This window comes from Mytilus galloprovincialis, chromosome 10, assembly GCF_965363235.1.
Source record: "Mytilus galloprovincialis chromosome 10, xbMytGall1.hap1.1, whole genome shotgun sequence".
NCBI lineage: Eukaryota > Metazoa > Mollusca > Bivalvia > Mytilida > Mytilidae > Mytilus > Mytilus galloprovincialis.
In genome coordinates, this window is record NC_134847.1 from 12711925 (window position 1) to 12732484 (window position 20560).

The window sequence follows — 20560 nt, forward strand, 5'->3', positions numbered from 1 at the left end:
AAAATTAAGTATAGATTGTATAACATTAATGTATAAATAAATGTACCAAAAAAATGACATTAACACATACTTGTAAAAAAAAATTTAAATTCAGAAAATTTTAATTTATTTTCATTTACCAGAACTTTTTCTATCAAAATATTTTATCTTAGGATTTTTCAGTTGTTCATTTTATCAAATTAATGTACAAATTACAAAATATTTCAATAAATGTTCAAAAACTCTAGAAAATAAAGTCATTTTAAAAAAACAGATGTGTGTTTGCAATTTTGCAAATTGTTATATTACTGAAAAACCCTTCGTATAATGTTAATTAAAAATTGCTACGCTATGTACAATGTAACAAGAATAGAAAAAAACATCTACTAAAAATAAAAATGATGCAACTAGAAACAACTAACAAAACTGAAACACTCACTCTTTTTAAAGTGTATTTCAGAAAAAGTGAGTATATCAATTTACAACCACTCAAAATTGTGAATTTTCTTAGGAAAATAAAAACATCCTTCTACAGATTGCTTCAATTCAGGTACCAATTAAGTATTGTTGTCATTGCTTATAATTTAAGAAGCTTTCATATGATCTTAAATACTAGATCGTGTTGTGTGCTGACAATTTGAAAGAAAATTGGAAAAGAATATCCAATAATTTATATACAGATTTTTTTTGCTAAGAAAATTCACGATTTTGTCAACTATCCCCAAAATACATTTGTTCATCTAACCTTGTCTTCCTCCTCTTTTATGATTCCTTTTTTTGTCTTTTTTGTTTTTTCTGTCTTTTTTGTTTTTCCTTTCTGATTTTAATTGCTCTTTCCTTTGTTTGATTTTATTAAATTTGTCCTGCATGGTACATGAGATTTCTACGGGATCCATTACACAGGTATTGGTATCACCTGAGAATGTGAAGGTTTTACGCACTTTCTGTGTTTCCTGGTTACATTCGCTGACCTCTTCAGTATATGTACATCCCACTGAAGCAGTAAAAATAATAAAGATAAAAATAGAACAATTTGATTGATTATTTGGTGTTTAACACCTGCAAAATATGTATGTATGTGCCTGTCCCAAGTCATGAGCCTGTAAATCAGTGGTTGACGTTTGTTTATGTGTTACATATTTGTTTTTCGTTCATCTTTTGTACATAAATTAGGCTGTAAGTTTTCCTGTTTGAATTGTTTTACATTGTCTTTTCGGGGCCTTTTATAGCTGACTATGCAGTATGTGCTTTGCTCATTGTTGAAGGCTGTATGGTGACATATAGTTGTTAATTTCTGTGCCATTTGATCTCTTGTGGAGAGTTGTCTCATTGGCAATCATACCACATCTTCTTTTTTATACATAAAAGTGTTTGTATTCTTTGTTTTCCTTTTCTTTCTGATTTTCATGGTTTGATTTTATTAAATTTGTTCTGCATGGTACACAATATTTCTATGGGATCCATAAACAGGTTATAATCGACTATTTTCATATTACTGACTTTTGACTATGGAGTATATAATTTTTCAACAGGTATAACCTTCTCTATGATAAAACTTTCTGGTACTGGCTTGTAAAATAAGAGCAAGTAAAAGAAGTAAAAACAAGCTAAAAATAGATGCATTTAAGGGGAAATTTACCTATTCTAAGTTTCTATACATGACATAATCATTGCAAAAAAGTTTAAATTGATCAATGATGATTATTGATGTGTATTGCAATAGGGTGCATGTGCATAGATATATGAAGATGTGGTATGAGTGCCAATGAGACAACTCTCCATGCAATACATGTACATGTTTTCTGCTCTTTCATTGTGTTGTTGTCTCTTTGACACATTCATGACATTCCCGGTTTCCATTCTCAGTTTTATATACAATGAACTTACTTTTGTGTAATTCTTTCAGTTTCTTCTGCATGTCTTTAATGAGCCTTTTTTCAGCTTTCATCAGTTCTCTTGCTTTCTTCTTTTCATCCTTCATTTTGTAGATCTGATCATACTTCTCGCATGAGATAGTCTGTGTTGATGTTTGAGCACACTCTGGGTCACCTCTGCGTAAGGTCATGCTCCTTGACCTCATGTTTGTTGTAGTATCACATTCCCCCCAGCTACCTTTAGTGTATTTACAATCTACAATAAATAAACAAATAGATTAGTTGTTTTCATGCTCATTCTTTGAACTGTTGTTGATAGTTGTCTCTTGAAGGGGCAATTATACCTCCTTCATGTCCTAAGTTCTTTTTTTACCTTAAGATGTCTTTAGTTTTTTGTAGTTTGGTTGCTGTATAAATTCAAGAAATATTCATGATAGTGGTTATACATGTATGTCATTTTAGTAGACGACAAATCCAATTTTGCCAGATTTTTTAGTCTATACATGCTATAGGGACTGTCAAATTAACATTTACTTACTTGCTCTTTTCTGTTTACATTCCCTTGTTTGTTCCATGGTAGCCTCACAGCCCTCCTTGGCCTCTCTGAGTGTCATAGTTCTCTTCATTTCATTGGTTAATTGATCACATGGTCCCCACTGTCCCTTGTCGTACTTACATCCTATAAATACATATGTATGTAGATTGTTAGTCAAATTCGAAGGAGTTATAGTTAAATGTTTAATACTATTCCACAGAGAAAACTATTTCAACCTTTTTGAGGCGTTACCCGGGGTGCAGCTCATAAGAATTCTATGTTATCTGCCAGTCCATTTTGGATGCGTTCCTTTTTTTTTTTTTAAATTAAACATGATTAACTTTTATTAATTATCATTCATCATAATTCTGAACCTCTGATACATGCATCATACATGTGAAATATGTTAATCTTTTGAAAATCAATATTATTTTTTCCATATTTTTTCAGTATACTTTCTTCTAGTTATAGAAGTTTTCCCTGCTTTTTTTGTTGTTGAAAAAAGAACTTTCATTTGTAGTACTAGCTGTCACACCACTGTCCCATGTTAGGGGAGGTTTGGGATCCCTAATTAACATGTTTAACCACATTCTGTATGTATGTGCCTGTCCTAAGTCAGGAGCTTGTAATTCAGTGGTTGTCGTTTGTTGCTGTACGTGTTACATATTGTTTTATGTTCATTTTTTTAACAGTAATTTAAGGTCATTAGTCATGTTAAAATTGTTTTTTCATTTGTGATTTCAGAGCCTATTATTCTAGCTATGAGGTATGCTGGGCTTTGCTCATTGTTGAAGACATATAGCTGTTTAAATTTCTGTGTCATTTGGTTTCTTGTTGAGAGTTGTCTCATTTTCTTTTAAAGTTTAGTTTTGAAAATTTTCAAAAATTAGTATACCAAAAGGTAAAAGGCAGAACATGTTTATACACTGAAAACTTTCTTACCTTTCTTGCCTGCAACAACAGCAACCAGCACTACTGCAACCAAAACGACCTGAAACTTCATTCTGAAAATAAAAATTAAAAAAAAAATAAAACTTAAACCTAAGCATTGTCATGCTGCAAACAACAAATTTTCCGTAAAAATGAAAAGTATCACTTAGTTTTCACAACTGTCCAACAAGTTCAATAAGTACATGAAGTATAGTATATGTTATTTTCTATATAGCTTTAAAAACTAAGCTTCAAAATTTCACAATTAAATACACAATGGATCTACAAGATACAATCTTGGTAAGCAATGCATTAGACTAAGCTTCCATTCTCAATTTTATTTAAGCTTCTTAAAATTATTGATTTTATGTCAAAATTTGATATAAAACAAGTCAAACCAAAATAAAGTAATGACCTAATTTATAACAAAACAATAATTGAATAACAAATTTGACAGACAACAACCAAGGGCAATCATTAAATCACAGACTCATGACTTGGGACAGTGACATATAATACATATATGGTAAATTCCCATACAAAAAATAAATGCATATAAAAACTTGGATAATTTAACCGCTGAAGTGGAGGCTGATTCGATATGACATTTCCTATTTCATTAGATCCCCATTCATTTCCATAAAGATTAAACAGTAATAATAGGAAACTGAGCTCAGGAATACAGACATATCATTTGCATTGTCTATATTATAGTTGACATATGGCTAAATCAATAATCAACACTTCATAGTACCATTGTTCTGTATAATTGACCCAGCATGTGTTCACAAATGAACACTTTAAAATATTGGATTTTCTATTTGAATTATTAGAAATCTATAATCATGATAACATCAGAGTCAATTATTTTAAGGGTAAAAGGAATTGTCATTTAAATGTAAGAAGATTGTCGGTTAAATGATGATATAAATAAATGGGGAATGTGTCAGTGGGTCACAGATGAAGCCCCCCCCCCCCCCCCCCCCCGCTTACATACATGTATCATATAAAGTTATAAAGGGACATAGCTGAAGAATGGTAAAAGAGAAGTCACCCATATTTGTACTTGATTTTTGTGATAATTAGTATTATGTATAAGTTTCATAATATTTGGTTGAGGCAAACTTAAGTTAGAGAATGGAGGGCATAACTCTAGATCTAGATTGATAAAAGTGACTCCACCAAAATTCCAACAACCCTATCATGAACAAACCATGAGCAAATGCCTGGGGGAAATGACTTAATTCAGTATGAATCGGTACAATTCTCTTGAGTAGAGAAGATCCTCAAAATTCTAAATGAATTGCACTGCATCTAAGTTTTATCGCTACTTTAGTAAAAAAAGATTAGGTAATCGTGATAAGCAAAATGAAATCTGTTCCCCAACTACCACTTTAATTGAAACCATGACAAAAAATGTACAAACAAATTGATTTATTAAGGGGAAGAACATATGAGAGGAAGATTAATCAAACAAACTGACTTCAAATCAATTAAATCAACAGTTACTGTATGTTATCTTAAAATGAACTTTAATTTACTATGTCTACAAAAAAAAACACTAATCAAAGATATCAGGCTTATGATTTTGTACACCAGACATGAATTTCGTCTACACAAAGAGACCCTGGAGTACCATTTAAAATTAGAGGCAAATTTTATAGGGGAAAGGGGGTCCAGGGTGACTGCCCCCCCCCCCCCCCTTTTTGGGGTAAAAAATTTGGTTGATATAGAGAATTTACTGAAGCATGCATGGTTCCCCTACAAGTCTCCCAAATCAACCAGAACAAAACACACACCGAGTCTGTAGAACATCAATATACAGTTGGAAATCAGCTTGATTTTGACAGGTTAGCATGGTAATACCCTTGAGTAGGTCACTTAATTTCACGCTGCTGAATTTATGCCATGCAAAAATAATTATTGATTTCCCCTGACCCTGTAGGGTCTGTTTGTACCATTGAGGTTACATCATTTTTTTCCTCTCTTTGTTGGGAGAAAACATAAAAAAAAAATACTTTGGTTTCTAATAACAATTTTCATGCAATGATCAATGCTTTTTAAAATTGCCTGTAAACTCAGTATTTCAACATTATTCCATCATCATTCCTTTAGTTTCAAATATAGCTAGCTTTACCACAAATCATGTTTTATATTCAATGTTTCTTTTATGTATTTTACTTCCCTTTTTATTTTATAATCATCCTAAAAACAAGGAAAAGAGAACAAAAAATGCAATCATGTGACAGGACAATATTTAAAAAAAATAAATTAATATACCTTTTTCTGTGAATGATATATCATATATATACATGTATGTAGGAAGTAAATTAGCAAAGTAAAACTTTAGATCAATGATATAATGGTGTAACAAAACTCATTAAAACCAGTTCTGGATGGTCCTAACCAAATTTTGTTTTCTCTTCATGTGATCATGACAAATTCTTTAAAACCCTTCAAAGAGTTCAAAGTTCAAAAGCTTTTTTTTCGAGTGTATAGAGGAAATTTAGATAACCAAAAATGTAAGTCCTATAGACATGATTGAGCTTTAAATCAATTCATTTAAACAACACAAAAACTGAAAATGTTTCAAATGTATGAATACTGGTGGATATTAATCATATAATTCATTGGTCTCAATGGCAATCCTAACCCATCTCTTTTCTTTTTTTATATTTGTGAGCAACTTTAGCTACCACAATGACCACAGGAACCTCTTTTGACAGATTATTTCCCCCTCATTTTAAGAAACAGATACCAGGTTTCATTCTATAGTATAGATATTTTATTATAAGACATTTCCAGAAATATATTGAAGGTTCTGTTCGTCTTGTGCATATACATGATAGAAAGCAAATTTACAGATCTAACATTGTTGGGTTGATGTTTAGACCAGTTCATCCAGTTGTACATGATATATAATATAGGTAACAATGAACAAAGATGGGCGTGTTTACACTTTGAAAAATACTAATACTCTTGAGTGCAGACAAACCTGTGCTGTTGGAAAAGTTTAGTTTTTGTTTATTTTCAAAGATACATGTATGTAAAGGCCAGGCTTAAACATGTTAAAAGTTAAATGCATATATTAAGGAATTTGATGGGATTTTTTTATTTCATCAGTGCATATGATTGAAAAAAATTAATAAATCTGAATTACATATGATACTATCATTGACTGTCCACTCAGTTTTAAACCTTTATGGTCTATGTCTATTGTTCCTCTATTGTTCATATCAGATAAATTCACAAGATAAAATACACACACATTTTGTATAGACATGCCTTTTATATAAATTGGGTTTATGAACAACGGAATATAACACAAAGAAAATGAAAAGTATGTTATCATGAATACGCAAAAAGGGCAATAAGCAATCAATATTATACCAGCGGTACCATTACTCTAATAAAAGGGTTTCCCTGTGCGCTCTAAGTCCAATTTGTTTTCCGATTTGTGCGGACCAGGTTAGTCCAAATAATTAATTTATGACGTCTTGAAAGGCTATTATATTTTTTTTCTTTGACGCCTCGTCATAATTATTTGGACTATGCGTGTGTCTTTCTGTGCGGACCATAGTCAACAAATTGTCAAAAAAAAATATCATACGGACCTGAGCTACGTTCGGTTGCGCAGCTATCATTACCAAAAGCACAGTATACTGTTATAAACTTAGTTACAATTAACCGAAATGCATTTAATATTTATTGATTTATTAATTATGATCAATTATCTGTTGTAATATCAAAATCTATCATTCAAAATATGGATTTACAAACCTTTTACAAGAATCAGAGATCCTGTCACTCTTTGTTTAATTCCAACTCACTGCTTTATCTTCTCGTGTTATTATAAATGTGTAAATAAAACTATTATACACACATTATTTATGCAGACTTACACGAACAGCTCATGAATGTGTGTCAACCAATCAGATTATACAATAACAATAGTTCTATTAAAGTGGGAGGGGTCATGTAGTAATGTCAGGGGGGGGGGCTCGAAAAGGGGTAAATAAGTTTGAAAAAAATAATTGCGTTTAACTAAATTTACGGAAACTTTCCATTCGTTTGAATTGGGTGATGTTATAGTAAGTGCATGTGTACAGCACATGAATAATAACAAGAAATTGTATACCTTATTTCTAATTCATTTTATCTGGGAACAGTATATCTAACCAGAGACTGTGTATTATATGTCTCTGATCTAACATATACGTCGGTTCCTGATTTTCTCAAGGATTTGCATAGTAACTATACAAATCCTTGATTTATGTATGATATAAAAATAAGAAGATGTGAAAATATATATGATTGTTAATAAAAAAAATAATAAAAAAAGGTTTGTTAACTTTTAATCGATATATTGTAAGGTCAAAATAGGGTGGTAAAGGGTTATTTTCGTGCAACGTTTTCAGCCGTTTTATTTCACGTGTTTTCGTGTTTTGATGTTTTATTTCAAGTTTTCTAGTGTTTGGTTCGATGCACGTGCTTCGTGTTCCCCCTTATTTATTTTCCGTGTTTCGTGTCGGTGCTCTTAATTTCTCGTGGCCGTCGTGCTTCATTGTTCCGCATTTGATTTAAAAGTAACTTGATAATAACTAATTCAAAGGCAGTGTGTTTTAATACCTTCTGAAACTTGTGTAATCTAATAGAAATTGTTGTATATTCATTGTAACTATTCTACTTTTTATTATATATGTATGCTATGTTATAAAGTTCGTCAAATTACTATGAATAATTTTAATTTTTTTTCAAATCAGATTCAAGTAGCAGACGCTTCATGGTCTTCATGTCCATTAATAATGACTACATGATCTCCAAGAACGGCTGAGTAATAACTTCTGGTGCTTATTTCCTTAATATTTTAGATTTTATTTCTCGTGCTTCGTTTTCCCGATTTTTATTTTTCGTGCTGGGTTTTTGCGATTTTTATTTCAAGTGTTTCTGTGTTCAGTACCTCCTTTACCACCCTCTCAAAACAGAATTAGTGCTTTTTCGCACTCCTTTTCCTGTGACATTACTTCTAAAACATAACTAGCGTCATTTATCTTGTTACTTGAACTATAACCAAAGTGTGGCGGGGCCTATATACAATATAGGACAAACGAAACGTGATATATTTTTTTTTTAACAAAAACAGCATCTAAACTGCTTCCATATACCTCATAAATTTGAAAACTGGATGTACATCGTACCAAAATTTAGGAAAACACATGCACAGTCAATTTATAAAATGCTAGCCACTCCAAACCATAGGCGGATCTAGGGGTGGGGGAGGGGGAGTGCTTGTGGAAAAATATGGTTGATTATAAAGGGAATCACTAAAGCAAATCAAATAGCTTTGTTGGTTTGTTACCAAGACAAATCTATAAGACTATATTTATAGATGTTTTGGAGAAGGTTATAATTTTGCAAATTTGAAAATACAAGTATAATATTCATAATGCAATTGTTATAAAATATAACATAATAAATACTATAAGAAAAATATAAGATATAGTCATAACTTTTGTTACATAAACTAGTTTTGCTTCAGTATCGGCTAGGCTGTTTCTTAAAACATATAAATCATTAACTCCCTTGACAGTAATTTTAGTTATATATATGTCATACTCATTAAATGTAAATTTTTCCTCATAAGACGTTTTGGTAAAATATGGAACTGTACTGTCTACTTTCCTAAAAACGTTTCTGCAAGGCTACATATTTCTAAAAATTGACATGTTAAAGCAAAATGATATTCATCTTCTACCTCCTTTTTTTCAGAGGAGACATACTCGTTTTTCCAAAAGAAATTTACTGTGTCTACCCTGTTCAAAAAGGGTATAACTGGAGCGGGACCTCTCTTAGGGCAGTCAATGGGACCATCGTTAAGAAAATTTATGGATCCGCCACTGAAACAACAAGAACAATCATGCCGTGGCATACAATATTTAAAGATTCTTGAAAGATCTCCGAAAATTTTGAAAAAGGGGGAGATAGAACGTTTCTGTATCATACATGAAGCTCCATAGCGGGGATTGGGGCCCCGGTCTCCCTAAATCCGCTCCCCTTATATGCCCATTTCTAGAATATGTTAACAAATACATCTTCAGGTACTCGCAATCGGCGGATTGTGTTCGAACCGCAAATGCAGACCTAGCTAAAAACAATTAAATGGGGATTATATCTCATGCCAGTCATAAAAAGATGGGGGATTCCAACGATATTTCAAACATATAAAACATTAGTTGTCTAACAAAAAGTTGGGGTTGCCGTAAATACTCCACAGAAGTTATTATTTAAAGTGAGAACTAAAGAAGTTATATATATTCTTCTATACATTTAGGTCCATGCTCTCCACAAAAATCCTTTGACTATATGAAAGTCAGTACTGTATATGTGATACCTAAAGCATCCGTTAGATATCGTTGAATCTCGGCCTAATCTTCCGGTGCTTTTATCAGGACTTATTTTACTGTCTCGTAGTTATTAAGACGGACCTGTAACTCTGCCGTAGTTTGGCTTTGGGTGGGACGTTTTGGCTGTGAATAATAGAAATGAAGTTTCTATATTTTAATATGCCGCAACACCGAAGTCATGTATTACAATTAACAATACATAATAATATATATACAAACATAACAAATATAGATAAAGAATAATTGAAGAAGTTTCCATAATATGTATATAAATAAGCGGTTGACCTTATGAGGTTAACATCCTAAATTATGTAAATAAGTTGTCCATTTAAACTTGATAATAGAAAGATAATTTATGTTCTAGTTTATTTAATTAAATATTGTATTAATTGTTTATCTGATATTGACACAACTTTGCATAAACATTCAAACCAAGTAATTTAATAATTTGAATTAACTTTGCTTTTGAATAAATAATAATATAAAAATAATTTATCTTTATCGAGTACTCAGTTTACTGCTTAAAACTTAACGAAAAATAGTTCAACTAACCTGTGAATAATAGAAATGAAGTTTCTATATTTTAATCTGCCGCAACACCGAAGTGCCTAGTGTTGGGCGAAACAGGTTTATATAGTACTTTCGTTAGCAATAAACTGAGGCCCATTTAAGTTATTTGTTTAATACTTTTGCTTAAAGCTTATAATAATTTCTTAATAAATTTCCTTCTTTTCTCCTCACATTTTTGTTGTTGGAAACACCCAACTGACCGCTATTTAATATACATGGACATCACATATTTTGTTTGATGTATTATTTAATAATTCGTAACTGGATAAGATTCAATACATATATCAATTGATTTATCTGTGTATTCGATTTGACCGAAGAAAAGTTGCATAACAAACTTGTAAAGTGTTTGACTTAGCTTGAGGTTTCACATGTAATATTGACCTTTAACAACATTTATCTATAGTGACCGTTATAACGTAACTAACTTTATTAAGTATATTTGCCAAATGAATTTAATCAATTCTTTACAACTTTAATTTAAAGTCGCTTTAATGTAAAATATTCTCAAATTATGGATTGTCCGTTTTACCAAAATTAAAGTAAAATTTATTTCCTCACAATTACCCTCTTCTTAAAAATTTGCTTTGTCCTCAAAGCTCACAACAACACTTCTGTAATAAAATGCATGATATAAAATAAGTATATATACATGAGATATTGTTCACTTTCGGTAAAATTATTGTCCAAGTTTCACTATATTTATTGTTCACATATTAAATGTCCACACTGGTTCGAAGTCACGACTGAAATGAATATTAAATGTCCGCACATAGGATTATCTGGAATCCGATAATGAAATATCGTAAAATGTTATGTAACATCCTTTTGGCAACGATAACGGTAGTTAAACACAAGCTATCAAAATAAAACTAGTAGATATTAGACATATATAAACAAATTAATTAAACACACACAACTATATACATTAGACATGAATAGATACTGTTTATTTTTAAACGTCATGCCTTGCTTGACTGCCTATAAATAAGGTTCTAAATTTGGATACAGATTGTTTTGAAATTCTTGATACTGTGGAATTTTGGGAATTAAAGGTTCTTGATTTTCTTGTAAAGGTGTAGCTAATCCTTGATGTACAATCAATATGTAAGCACAATATGGTTGGTTGATTATTCGCCTTATTTTGAAATAATTAAACAAACCAACTTTGAAACATGTTTTAACTGTTAAGCTTTGTTTTGTCAATTTATTTATAACTTTGAATCCTGGCCACTCAACTGAAAGTTTTCCAAATGGGAAATTACAAATCTGAACGTTTTGAATAGTGACCGGGGGTTGAATATCCCAATAAGAAGGACACAATGGAAATGATGTAACTGGAATTGTAGCACATGATCCTCCTGAAGTAATTTCTAACATTATAGTTGTGTTATGAGATTTATGTTTGAATAGGCAAACTAAAACACAAATTAAAAGTATTAAAATTAAAACTCCTACTATTAAAGATCCATGTACCCAAGTAAATTCTTTTAAAATAGCTGAGTCTAAAAATGATTGTGTAGTTGTTTGTGTGACTGCTTCAAAAAGAAAAGATGGTACTGTTGACTTTGAATGTACATTATAAACTTGTTGTAAAATCAAAAGTGAAGTTCTCAACGACCTGAATTGTAAAAACATATAAACAAAACCTATAAAAGAAATTCCTCCTATAGTTATTGATGCTATTGCTAAATAACCGTTAGTGTCTGGCCAATTCGAATCAAGTGTTATTTGACCATCGAGTAAAGGTTCTGCTAAATTTTGAAAAATAGTTTCATCCTTTTTAGCTGATTTAGCAATTTTCTTCAAATTTAAGTGGTCTTTAATATCTGACGCTAAAATTGAATTGAACTTATGATTGTAAAATTTAAAATTTGGAATCGATATATTTATTGCAGTTTTGAAATATGTATTGCCAAAATAAGATTTTACCTTATCAAAACCAAAAAATGCATGTAATAATGCTAAGTTTATTGGATATAATCTTGTACTTTCTGGTAACTTTTCCTGACAATTTACCAAACGAGGATGATATGTTATTGTAGAAGTTTGTAGAGTACAACTACAAGGAATATTTTGAATGCAAAATTGACATCCTGGTAATGTTGATGTTTTATTGGGGCATTTCAAAGTTACCTCTTTAGCATTTGTCAATAAAATTGATGCTGGTGATAATTCAAAAATATTTGGTTTTGTCAATTCTGGTAACAATCTGAAATTACATTGGTCAAAAATTACTGATTTGTTATCATGTAGCAATGCAAAAATACAACTTGACGTTTTAATAGTTTGAATGGGTAACGAAACATCACATGTGATGTACCTATCAAATTCACAATTGTACAAGGTTTCGTAATTAAAAGTTGTATAATGACGATGATTAGCCGTTATTGCAACATAAGTTGGTAAATCAAGTATTTGAGAAGCTTTTGTTGTATTCTTTTGACTGATAGGATGAGGAAACGACAAAATCTGGTACAATGTTAAAGCTGATGAAAATGATGAAATTGGAAATTTCATTGTGATATATAACCTTGAATGATGCCTTGTAAAAAAAAATTTTGCATTCTGATAGTACATAGATGGTTTGTTTTGAAGTAAATGAAATTTAGGATAATCTCTCTGCAAGATATCAAGGATACCGTTTATTGTCTTTTTCAAAACATGTTCTGGAATTAAATGAGGTGTGATTTTACCATTTATGAGAGACTGAATAGAAGAAAGAGTATTTACTAATTGAACTTGAATTTCGTTAGCTTTACTGATTTGTTCGAATGCTACCATGGACAGATTTGCCATCAATATTTCAAATTGTTTATTTGAAGACAAGATTTGATTGGCCAATATATGATTTAGATTCATGCCTTCCTTTAACTTGTCAAATCTATGACTTACTACTTTCATAAAAGAAGAAATGTGTGAACCATGTTGTTCCAAAGCATGACTCATTTGTCTATCTCTTTTTATCAATTTATTTATGTGGTTAGCCAAAAGGTTGACATCGTCCATGGTTGCTGTTCCAAAGAAACTTTTACTTAATGAACCAATGAAAGGCAATAAAGCACGAGATTTACGTTTTTGTGGGTTCAAATTTGTTTCTGGAACCATGTCAAAAATTTCCATAAGTGTTCGATGAGTAAATGTCATTGTGTTTTCCTTTAATACATTAACATGAAAAATGATTGAGTTAAATAAATAACAAGTTGATACAGCAGCAGTGCATGAAGGTATGCTTTGAATTGAAATATTACTAGGTAATTCTACTTCAAAAGTGTGAAGCCAATATTCACGTGATAAATATAATGATGGTTGTTTTTGAAAAAGTACACCATAATTTAGTCGGTGTATATCTTCTTCTGCATTGATTGCCTGCACTGTCATGTGTCCTCCGACGATGCTGAGTGGTAGTATGACCATAACGATAAACATTAACATTAGGCTAAATCGACTGGTTACATTTCCTATAAAAAGAAAAAAAAAATAGTGCTAGTCACATAAGTGTTGATCAGACACTTAAATAATTGACAGACACTGAATTTTGAAAAATGAACTTTGAGAAAAAAAAAATATATGCCAAATAAAATTCACGACATCGCTTATGAACCAATCGAATCCAACCAAGTGCACATGTTAATCGTAAATGTTCTATACTGTTCTGCACTTACCTGCATTAGTCTGCCATCAAGGCTTTAGAGGCAATTATGACACTTACCTTCGTAAGATTTGTTTTAATCCTGGGATTGATTGAAATAACGATAATTCTGATTACCTTTTCGTTTGCGTCGTTTACCTTGTTGAGTAAACTTAATATGATAATCTTCGAGAAGATTTTCCGCTATGTTATCGATTGGTTCCCAGGTTGGAGTTGATCCGTCTTTCCATTTGCATTTGTAATGAACAACTCCATTCATTGTTTTCTTTCCAAGTAGACATTCAACTTCATACGTTGTTTCGTCTACTATTTCTTTGTCAACTTCATTGTTAACCGTTTGTGCGTTATCTGCATTTGGTTGATGATCATCGTTTTTTTCATCATTGTTCTGTGGTGTGACGATTATGTCATCTTGACGTCTAAATATACGTGGGTCGTGATAAATACGTAAATGTTGAGCATTGATCAACGATTTCATTACTTTGCGTGTGTTGCAATTCATTAAACGATATGTGTGATTTGGTCCCAATTGTGTTATCAAATAAGGTCCGTCTGATTTGTCTTGTAACTTACGAGAAAGTCCTGGGGGGATTTTGTAAACTCGAATTAAAACTTTTTGTCCAACCCTAAAATCTGGTTCCTTTGCCTTTTTGTCATAATGCTGTTTATTCTTTTCTTGGCGACGATTAACATTGTCTGTAGCTATTTCTTTTGCTATTTTTAATTTTTCGATTACCTCCTGAATATGTTCTTTTGCCTCTTTGCCCATGTTATCTTTTGGTTGTACATCTACATCGAATGGCAAATTCATCTCTTTACCAAACAGTAGATAATATGGTGAGTATTCAGTTGATTCTGTTGCTGGTGACATTCTAAAAGCCATCATAATTCCTGGTAGTAATTTTGGCCAATTGTTATGATCTTTGCTACAATATGCTCTTAAACATTGGGCTAATGTAGAATTTTGTCTTTCGACTGTTGAGTTTGTTTGTGGGTGATATGAAGAAGTGTAGTGACGTTTAACATGAAAAATTTCACTAAGCGCGCTGACAAGTTTCGACATGAAAGCGGCTCCCCTATCACTTAGCAAAATTTTTGGACAACCAAATCTACAAAATATTTCTGCATATAAAACTTTTGCTATGGCGTTGGCGTCTTGTGTTTTTAGCGCGAAAGCTTCACACCATCTGGTAAAACTATCAACGACAAGTAACACGTACCTATCTCCGTCTTTTGTTTGTGTGAGCTCTAAAATGTCTATGTGCCATCTTTCAAATGAGTCGGCTATAGGCATAGGTGTTAGTGGTGCTTTATGATTTTGATTTCTAGTTTTTATCCTTTGACATCGGTCACATGATCTAACATAATCATCTACTTGTTGGTGCATTTTTGGCCAATAGTACTTTAGTTTAAGTGCTTCGTAAACTCTTTTTGTTGCTAAATGTGCGCCACCGCTTTGACTATCATGATAAGCTAGTAATGCATCATCCCTTAGTACTTTTGGAAGTGCTAATTGTTGATGTTGTCTTGCTTGTTCTTCTGGTTTCTTTGTTCGTCGTTGGTACCAATGATATAGAATGCCATTCAATATACTATATTGTTGAGATTCTATGTTGACTTTACGTGCTAATTTGTTATTTTCTGGGAGAGTTCCATCATTCAAGTATGCAAATATGTCTTCAAAGTCAGGACATGTGCGTTGTAACGTACCTATATCATCCTGCTGTTCGACTTGCACTGTCGAGTTATCGTCTTGTACGGCTGCTATGACTGTATCTGGATCGTGGTCATAATAGAAATGTACCTCTGTTATTTCTTCTTTTGTGTTATCAAGTGTGAAAATGTCTGCTGATTTTGGACCATCTTCCATCTGATCTTGATCTGGATGTGTTTCTGGGTATGTTCGCCTGCTTAATGCATCAGCACATGTGTTGTCTTTTCCCTTAATATGCTTAATATCAAATGTATAATGTTGTAACGCCATTGCCCATCTTAAGAGTCTTCCCGATTTATGTTTTGTGTTTTGGAGCCAACAAAGGGCTTGATGATCGGTATGTATTATAAATCGATTGTTTGACAGATAGGTGTCATGGTTTTTGATTGCGTTGACAATAGCTAAACATTCTTTTTCGGTTGTGTGGTATTTTCTCTCTGCTGCACCTAACGATCTTCCTCCGTATGCTATTACTCTTGATCTATTTTGGTCGTCTTTTTGTACCAACATATGTCCTATTGCATAATCTGATGCATCGCATATGATTTCAAAAGGTTTGTTCATGTCGGCATATGCGAGAATTGGTGATGATGTAAGTCTTGTCTTTAGATCGTTAAATGCGATTTGACATTGCGGTGTCCAACGAAATTGAACATCCTTTTTCAATAATTCCGTTAAAGGTGTAGTGATTTTTGAGTATGATTGAACGAATTTTCTATAGTAATTGCACATACCTAAGAAACTACGTACGTCTTTTTGCGTTTTCGGTTCAGGAAATGTTGCAACTGCAGAAGTTTTCTCTGGGTCCACTTTGACACCTTCTTTGGAGATGACATGACCGAGATATTTAACCTCTGTAACTGCAAAACTACATTTGGATGGTTTTAATGTTAAATTGGCTTTTGAGAGACAGTTGAAAAGTTGCTGTAAATGATCTAGATGAGTTTCAAAATTTTCGCTGAAAACTAGGATATCGTCGACATAACATAGGACAAATTTCCAGTTGATTCCCCTTAAAACTTGCGCCATAACCATTGAAAAAGACGCAGGAGAATTTGATAAACCAAATGGTAGTCTTAGCCATTCATAAATTCCTGATTGTGTTATGAAAGCTGCTTTGTGTCTCGTTTCTGGATCCATTGGAATTTGCCAATACCCGGAAGCTAAATCGAGTACTGAGAACATGGTTGCTTTGGCAGCGCCTATCGCATCAAAGACACACTCAAGCCTGGGTAATGAAAAGTAAATCGATTTTGTTTGCTTATTGACCTTACGATAATCGATTGCGAATCGATATGACCCATCGCGCTTGCGCACTAGGAGTACTGGAGAAAACCAGTCAGATGTTGAAGGCACAATAATGTTGTTATCTAACATTTCTTGGACTTGTCTATCTATTTCTCTTTGTAAGTGTGGTGGTTGTCGATAAAATGGCATTTTCACCGGATGTGAATCGTGTGTTTCGATCTTATGCTTAAACGATGTAGCTTGGCCTAATTCTTTCAAGTTCGTAGCAAAAACATTCTTGTTTTCATTAAGGAACGTCCGAAGTTGCGATTTTTGTTGTGACGTCAACTCTGCTTTCGATAAATCGAATTCTAAATTGTCTCTGTTTGTGTTTTTCGGCTTTGTCTCTATTGTGTTTATGCTTTTAACATTGGCATTATCTAAAGTCTGCATATATTGTGCATCTACGTTAATTGCATTTGCAAGTACATAGCGTCTTGGTAAGTGTACGGTTTTATTTGTTGGATTAATGATTCTAAATACTGACTTACCTTTGTTGACTGTAACTATGCATCGTGCACCCATTAGCTGCTTCTTTTCAAGATTTGGATTGGGTTCTAATAGAACTTGCTCACCTTGGATTCTTCTTGACACATGCACTGGTAGAACTATCTCGGAATTGGCAGGCAATGCACAAGATTTAAAACATCGAGCTAAACCTGAATTAGTCTCAAGTGAACAAATTTTAGCACATTTATCTGATATTTCCATAGATTTTCTAGATAAATTAATAGTTACATTGTTTGTCTCTAAAAAGTCTACACCTATGATGAGTGAATGTGGTAAAGTGTCAATGACATGAAAATCAAAATCAAAACATTTGTCTTTTATCTTAATAGTCAAAAATACTTTTCCTAGCACCCTTAATTTTTGTTGTCCTATACCTAAAACTGAATATACATGTGTTTTCTTTAAATTTGGTTTACTCATGAAAATCTTATTTAAAAATGATTGTGATATGCATGATATGTCTGCACCGGTGTCAACCAAAGCTTTTGTTGGTATACTATTTACTAAAACGCGAGTTGTGTTTTTATGTAATATTGTCGTTAAGTTGATTTTAACCGACTTTCCATTGTGCCTATCCTTGGGAAAACCTTGGACAGGCGCGAATTCCTATCTATGAGGATTTTGATTTTGAGGATACTGATTTTGAGCATAATTATTTTGTTGATTTTGATGTGGCGAGTATTGATTTTGTGGATATTGATTGTACCTCTTAGCTTTTCTACACACTTGTTCAAAATGACCCTTAACTTTACAAAACCGACAAATTGAATTTTGTGCAGGGCATGATTGTCTATTCAAACAGTACCTACCACATCCTTGACAAGATGAGCTCTGTGGACGTTGGTAGTTCCGTTGCTGGAAAGTAGTTTTTGGTCGTTGTTGGTAATTTTGCCTTTGGTACGGTCCATTAGACTGGTTGTTGTTGTGGGCCTGTATGGCTGACATTTCGGCGACGCTGCTGCTGAGTTTGTCCGTCAACATGGCCGACAGTCTGTCCTCCATACTGGCTATGTTGGCTACCTGCAAAGTTAGATTTTCGATAGGTTTTGCCGTCGTCATCTGGACCGTCTTCTCCGCAATCGAGGCTGCAGCCAAAAACTGTTGATGAGTTTTTGGTACCTGAGGCATAACTATTGCTGCTAGATCTGGCCTCAATCCTCCAACTAGCATGCTCACCAGGATAGCTTCTGGCACGTTGCTGTCGGAAGTTTGCGCCAGAATTCTGTTTATGTAGTCATTGACTGATTCAGATTGGTGTTGTTTTATATGCTGGAGGCTGTATTCGAGGTTCCGTCTCTGGAATCGTTCCAAAAACGCCTCCTTCAGACGCTGCAGGTTTCTGCGAACGCCTTCCTCCAGCGAATAGAACCAGTCTTGCACAGTGTTTGACACATGCAGCGGAAACATGCCAACTATTTCGCTCTCCGTGAACCTGTACAATGTGCAGTATTGAATAAAGAGACTCCAAAATTTGATTGGATTTTGGTCTCCTCCTTCGAACTTCTGCAGGGACACGTTTCCCATGTGTTTTGATCCCCTTGTTTCAGGCTGGGACGCCTGTGGTTGTACCGGTTGCAACTGGTTAAGCTGCTTTTGCAGTTGAAGCTGTCGTTCCAAGTTTTGAACTTGCAACTGCAACTGCTGCTTCTCCGGGTCCTCTTGTTGCTGCCGCATAAGCGCTTGGTCAGGCGTGGACTGGCTTGGCGGCTGTGCCAACGGCTGAAATAACCTTTCCGTCAAGGTACGGTTCTTATCAGTCAGGGACGTGCCTTTGGCAGGTGTAGTCCCCCCTGAAGCTTCATTTTCAATTGTTGTTTTTGCCGCCGATAACGGACTAGGGTTGTTAATGGATGTCGGTATCGTTGATGCCACCGGTGTTACTGGCATTTTTGACAAATCAGTTCTCTTACTCCTTAGAAGATAGTCGTTCATCGTATCTCTGTTTTTGTAGTTGACAGGAGTGGACATCTTGATTGTTTCTTTTGCTTAAAATTTCGGGACTTTCGGGCCTCCACCAAAATTATCAGGACTTATTTTACTGTCTCGTAGTTATTAAGACGGACCTGTAACTCTGCCGTAGTTTGGCTTTGGGTGGGACGTTTTGGCTGTGAATAATAGAAATGAAGTTTCTATATTTTAATATGCCGCAACACCGAAGTCATGTATTACAATTAACAATACATAATAATATATATACAAACATAACAAATATAGATAAAGAATAATTGAAGAAGTTTCCATAATATGTATATAAATAAGCGGTTGACCTTATGAGGTTAACATCCTAAATTATGTAAATAAGTTGTCCATTTAAACTTGATAATAGAAAGATAATTTATGTTCTAGTTTATTTAATTAAATATTGTATTAATTGTTTATCTGATATTGACACAACTTTGCATAAACATTCAAACCAAGTAATTTAATAATTTGAATTAACTTTGCTTTTGAATAAATAATAATATAAAAATAATTTATCTTTATCGAGTACTCAGTTTACTGCTTAAAACTTAACGAAAAATAGTTCAACTAACCTGTGAATAATAGAAATGAAGTTTCTATATTTTAATCTGCCGCAACACCGAAGTGCCTAGTGTTGGGCGAAACAGGTTTATATAGTACTTTCGTTAGCAATAAACTGAGGCCCATTTAAGTTATTTGTTTAATACTTTTGCTAAAAGCTTATAATAATTTCTTAATAAATTTCCTTCTTTTCTCCTCACATTTTTGTTGTTGGAAACACCCAACTGACCGCTATTTAATATACATGGACATCACATATTTTGTTTGATGTATTATTTAATAATTCGTAACTGGATAAGATTCAATACATATATCAATTGATTTATCTGTGTATTCGATTTGACCGAAGAAAAGTTGCATAACAAACTTGTAAAGTGTTTGACTTAGCTTGAGGTTTCACATGTAATATTGACCTTTAACAACATTTATCTATAGTGACCGTTATAACGTAACTAACTTTATTAAGTATATTTGCCAAATGAATTTAATCAATTCTTTACAACTTTAATTTAAAGTCGCTTTAATGTAAAATATTCTCAAATTATGGATTGTCCGTTTTACCAAAATTAAAGTAAAATTTAT

At 32.9% G+C, this 20560-nt stretch overlaps 3 protein-coding genes and 1 long non-coding RNA gene across 4 annotated transcripts; all 4 read right to left on the reverse strand.

The window, feature by feature from the left end:
• Positions 1 to 710: 710 nt before the first annotated feature.
• On the reverse strand, positions 711 to 7270 carry LOC143049867 (uncharacterized). The gene is made up of 5 exons (XM_076223630.1): positions 7099 to 7270; positions 3331 to 3392; positions 2392 to 2532; positions 1867 to 2109; positions 711 to 973 (listed from the first exon to the last, which is right to left on the reverse strand). The coding sequence occupies exons 2-5, from the start codon at positions 3389 to 3391 to the stop codon at positions 720 to 722; spliced, it is 699 nt and encodes a 232-aa protein (XP_076079745.1). The 5' UTR covers position 3392; positions 7099 to 7270; the 3' UTR covers positions 711 to 719.
• A 2591-nt stretch (positions 7271 to 9861) lies between these two features.
• On the reverse strand, positions 9862 to 14015 carry LOC143049868 (uncharacterized). Its single transcript, XM_076223631.1, has one exon. The coding sequence runs from the start codon at positions 13725 to 13727 to the stop codon at positions 11274 to 11276; it is 2454 nt and encodes an 817-aa protein (XP_076079746.1). The 5' UTR covers positions 13728 to 14015; the 3' UTR covers positions 9862 to 11273.
• LOC143049870 (uncharacterized) lies at positions 9862 to 20560 on the reverse strand. The gene is made up of 2 exons (XR_012970338.1): positions 19990 to 20560; positions 9862 to 11150 (listed from the first exon to the last, which is right to left on the reverse strand). It is a non-coding gene; the product is annotated as an uncharacterized LOC143049870 (long non-coding RNA).
• Positions 14703 to 19686, reverse strand: LOC143049869 (uncharacterized). The gene has a single exon (XM_076223632.1). The coding sequence runs from the start codon at positions 19421 to 19423 to the stop codon at positions 18062 to 18064; it is 1362 nt and encodes a 453-aa protein (XP_076079747.1). The 5' UTR covers positions 19424 to 19686; the 3' UTR covers positions 14703 to 18061.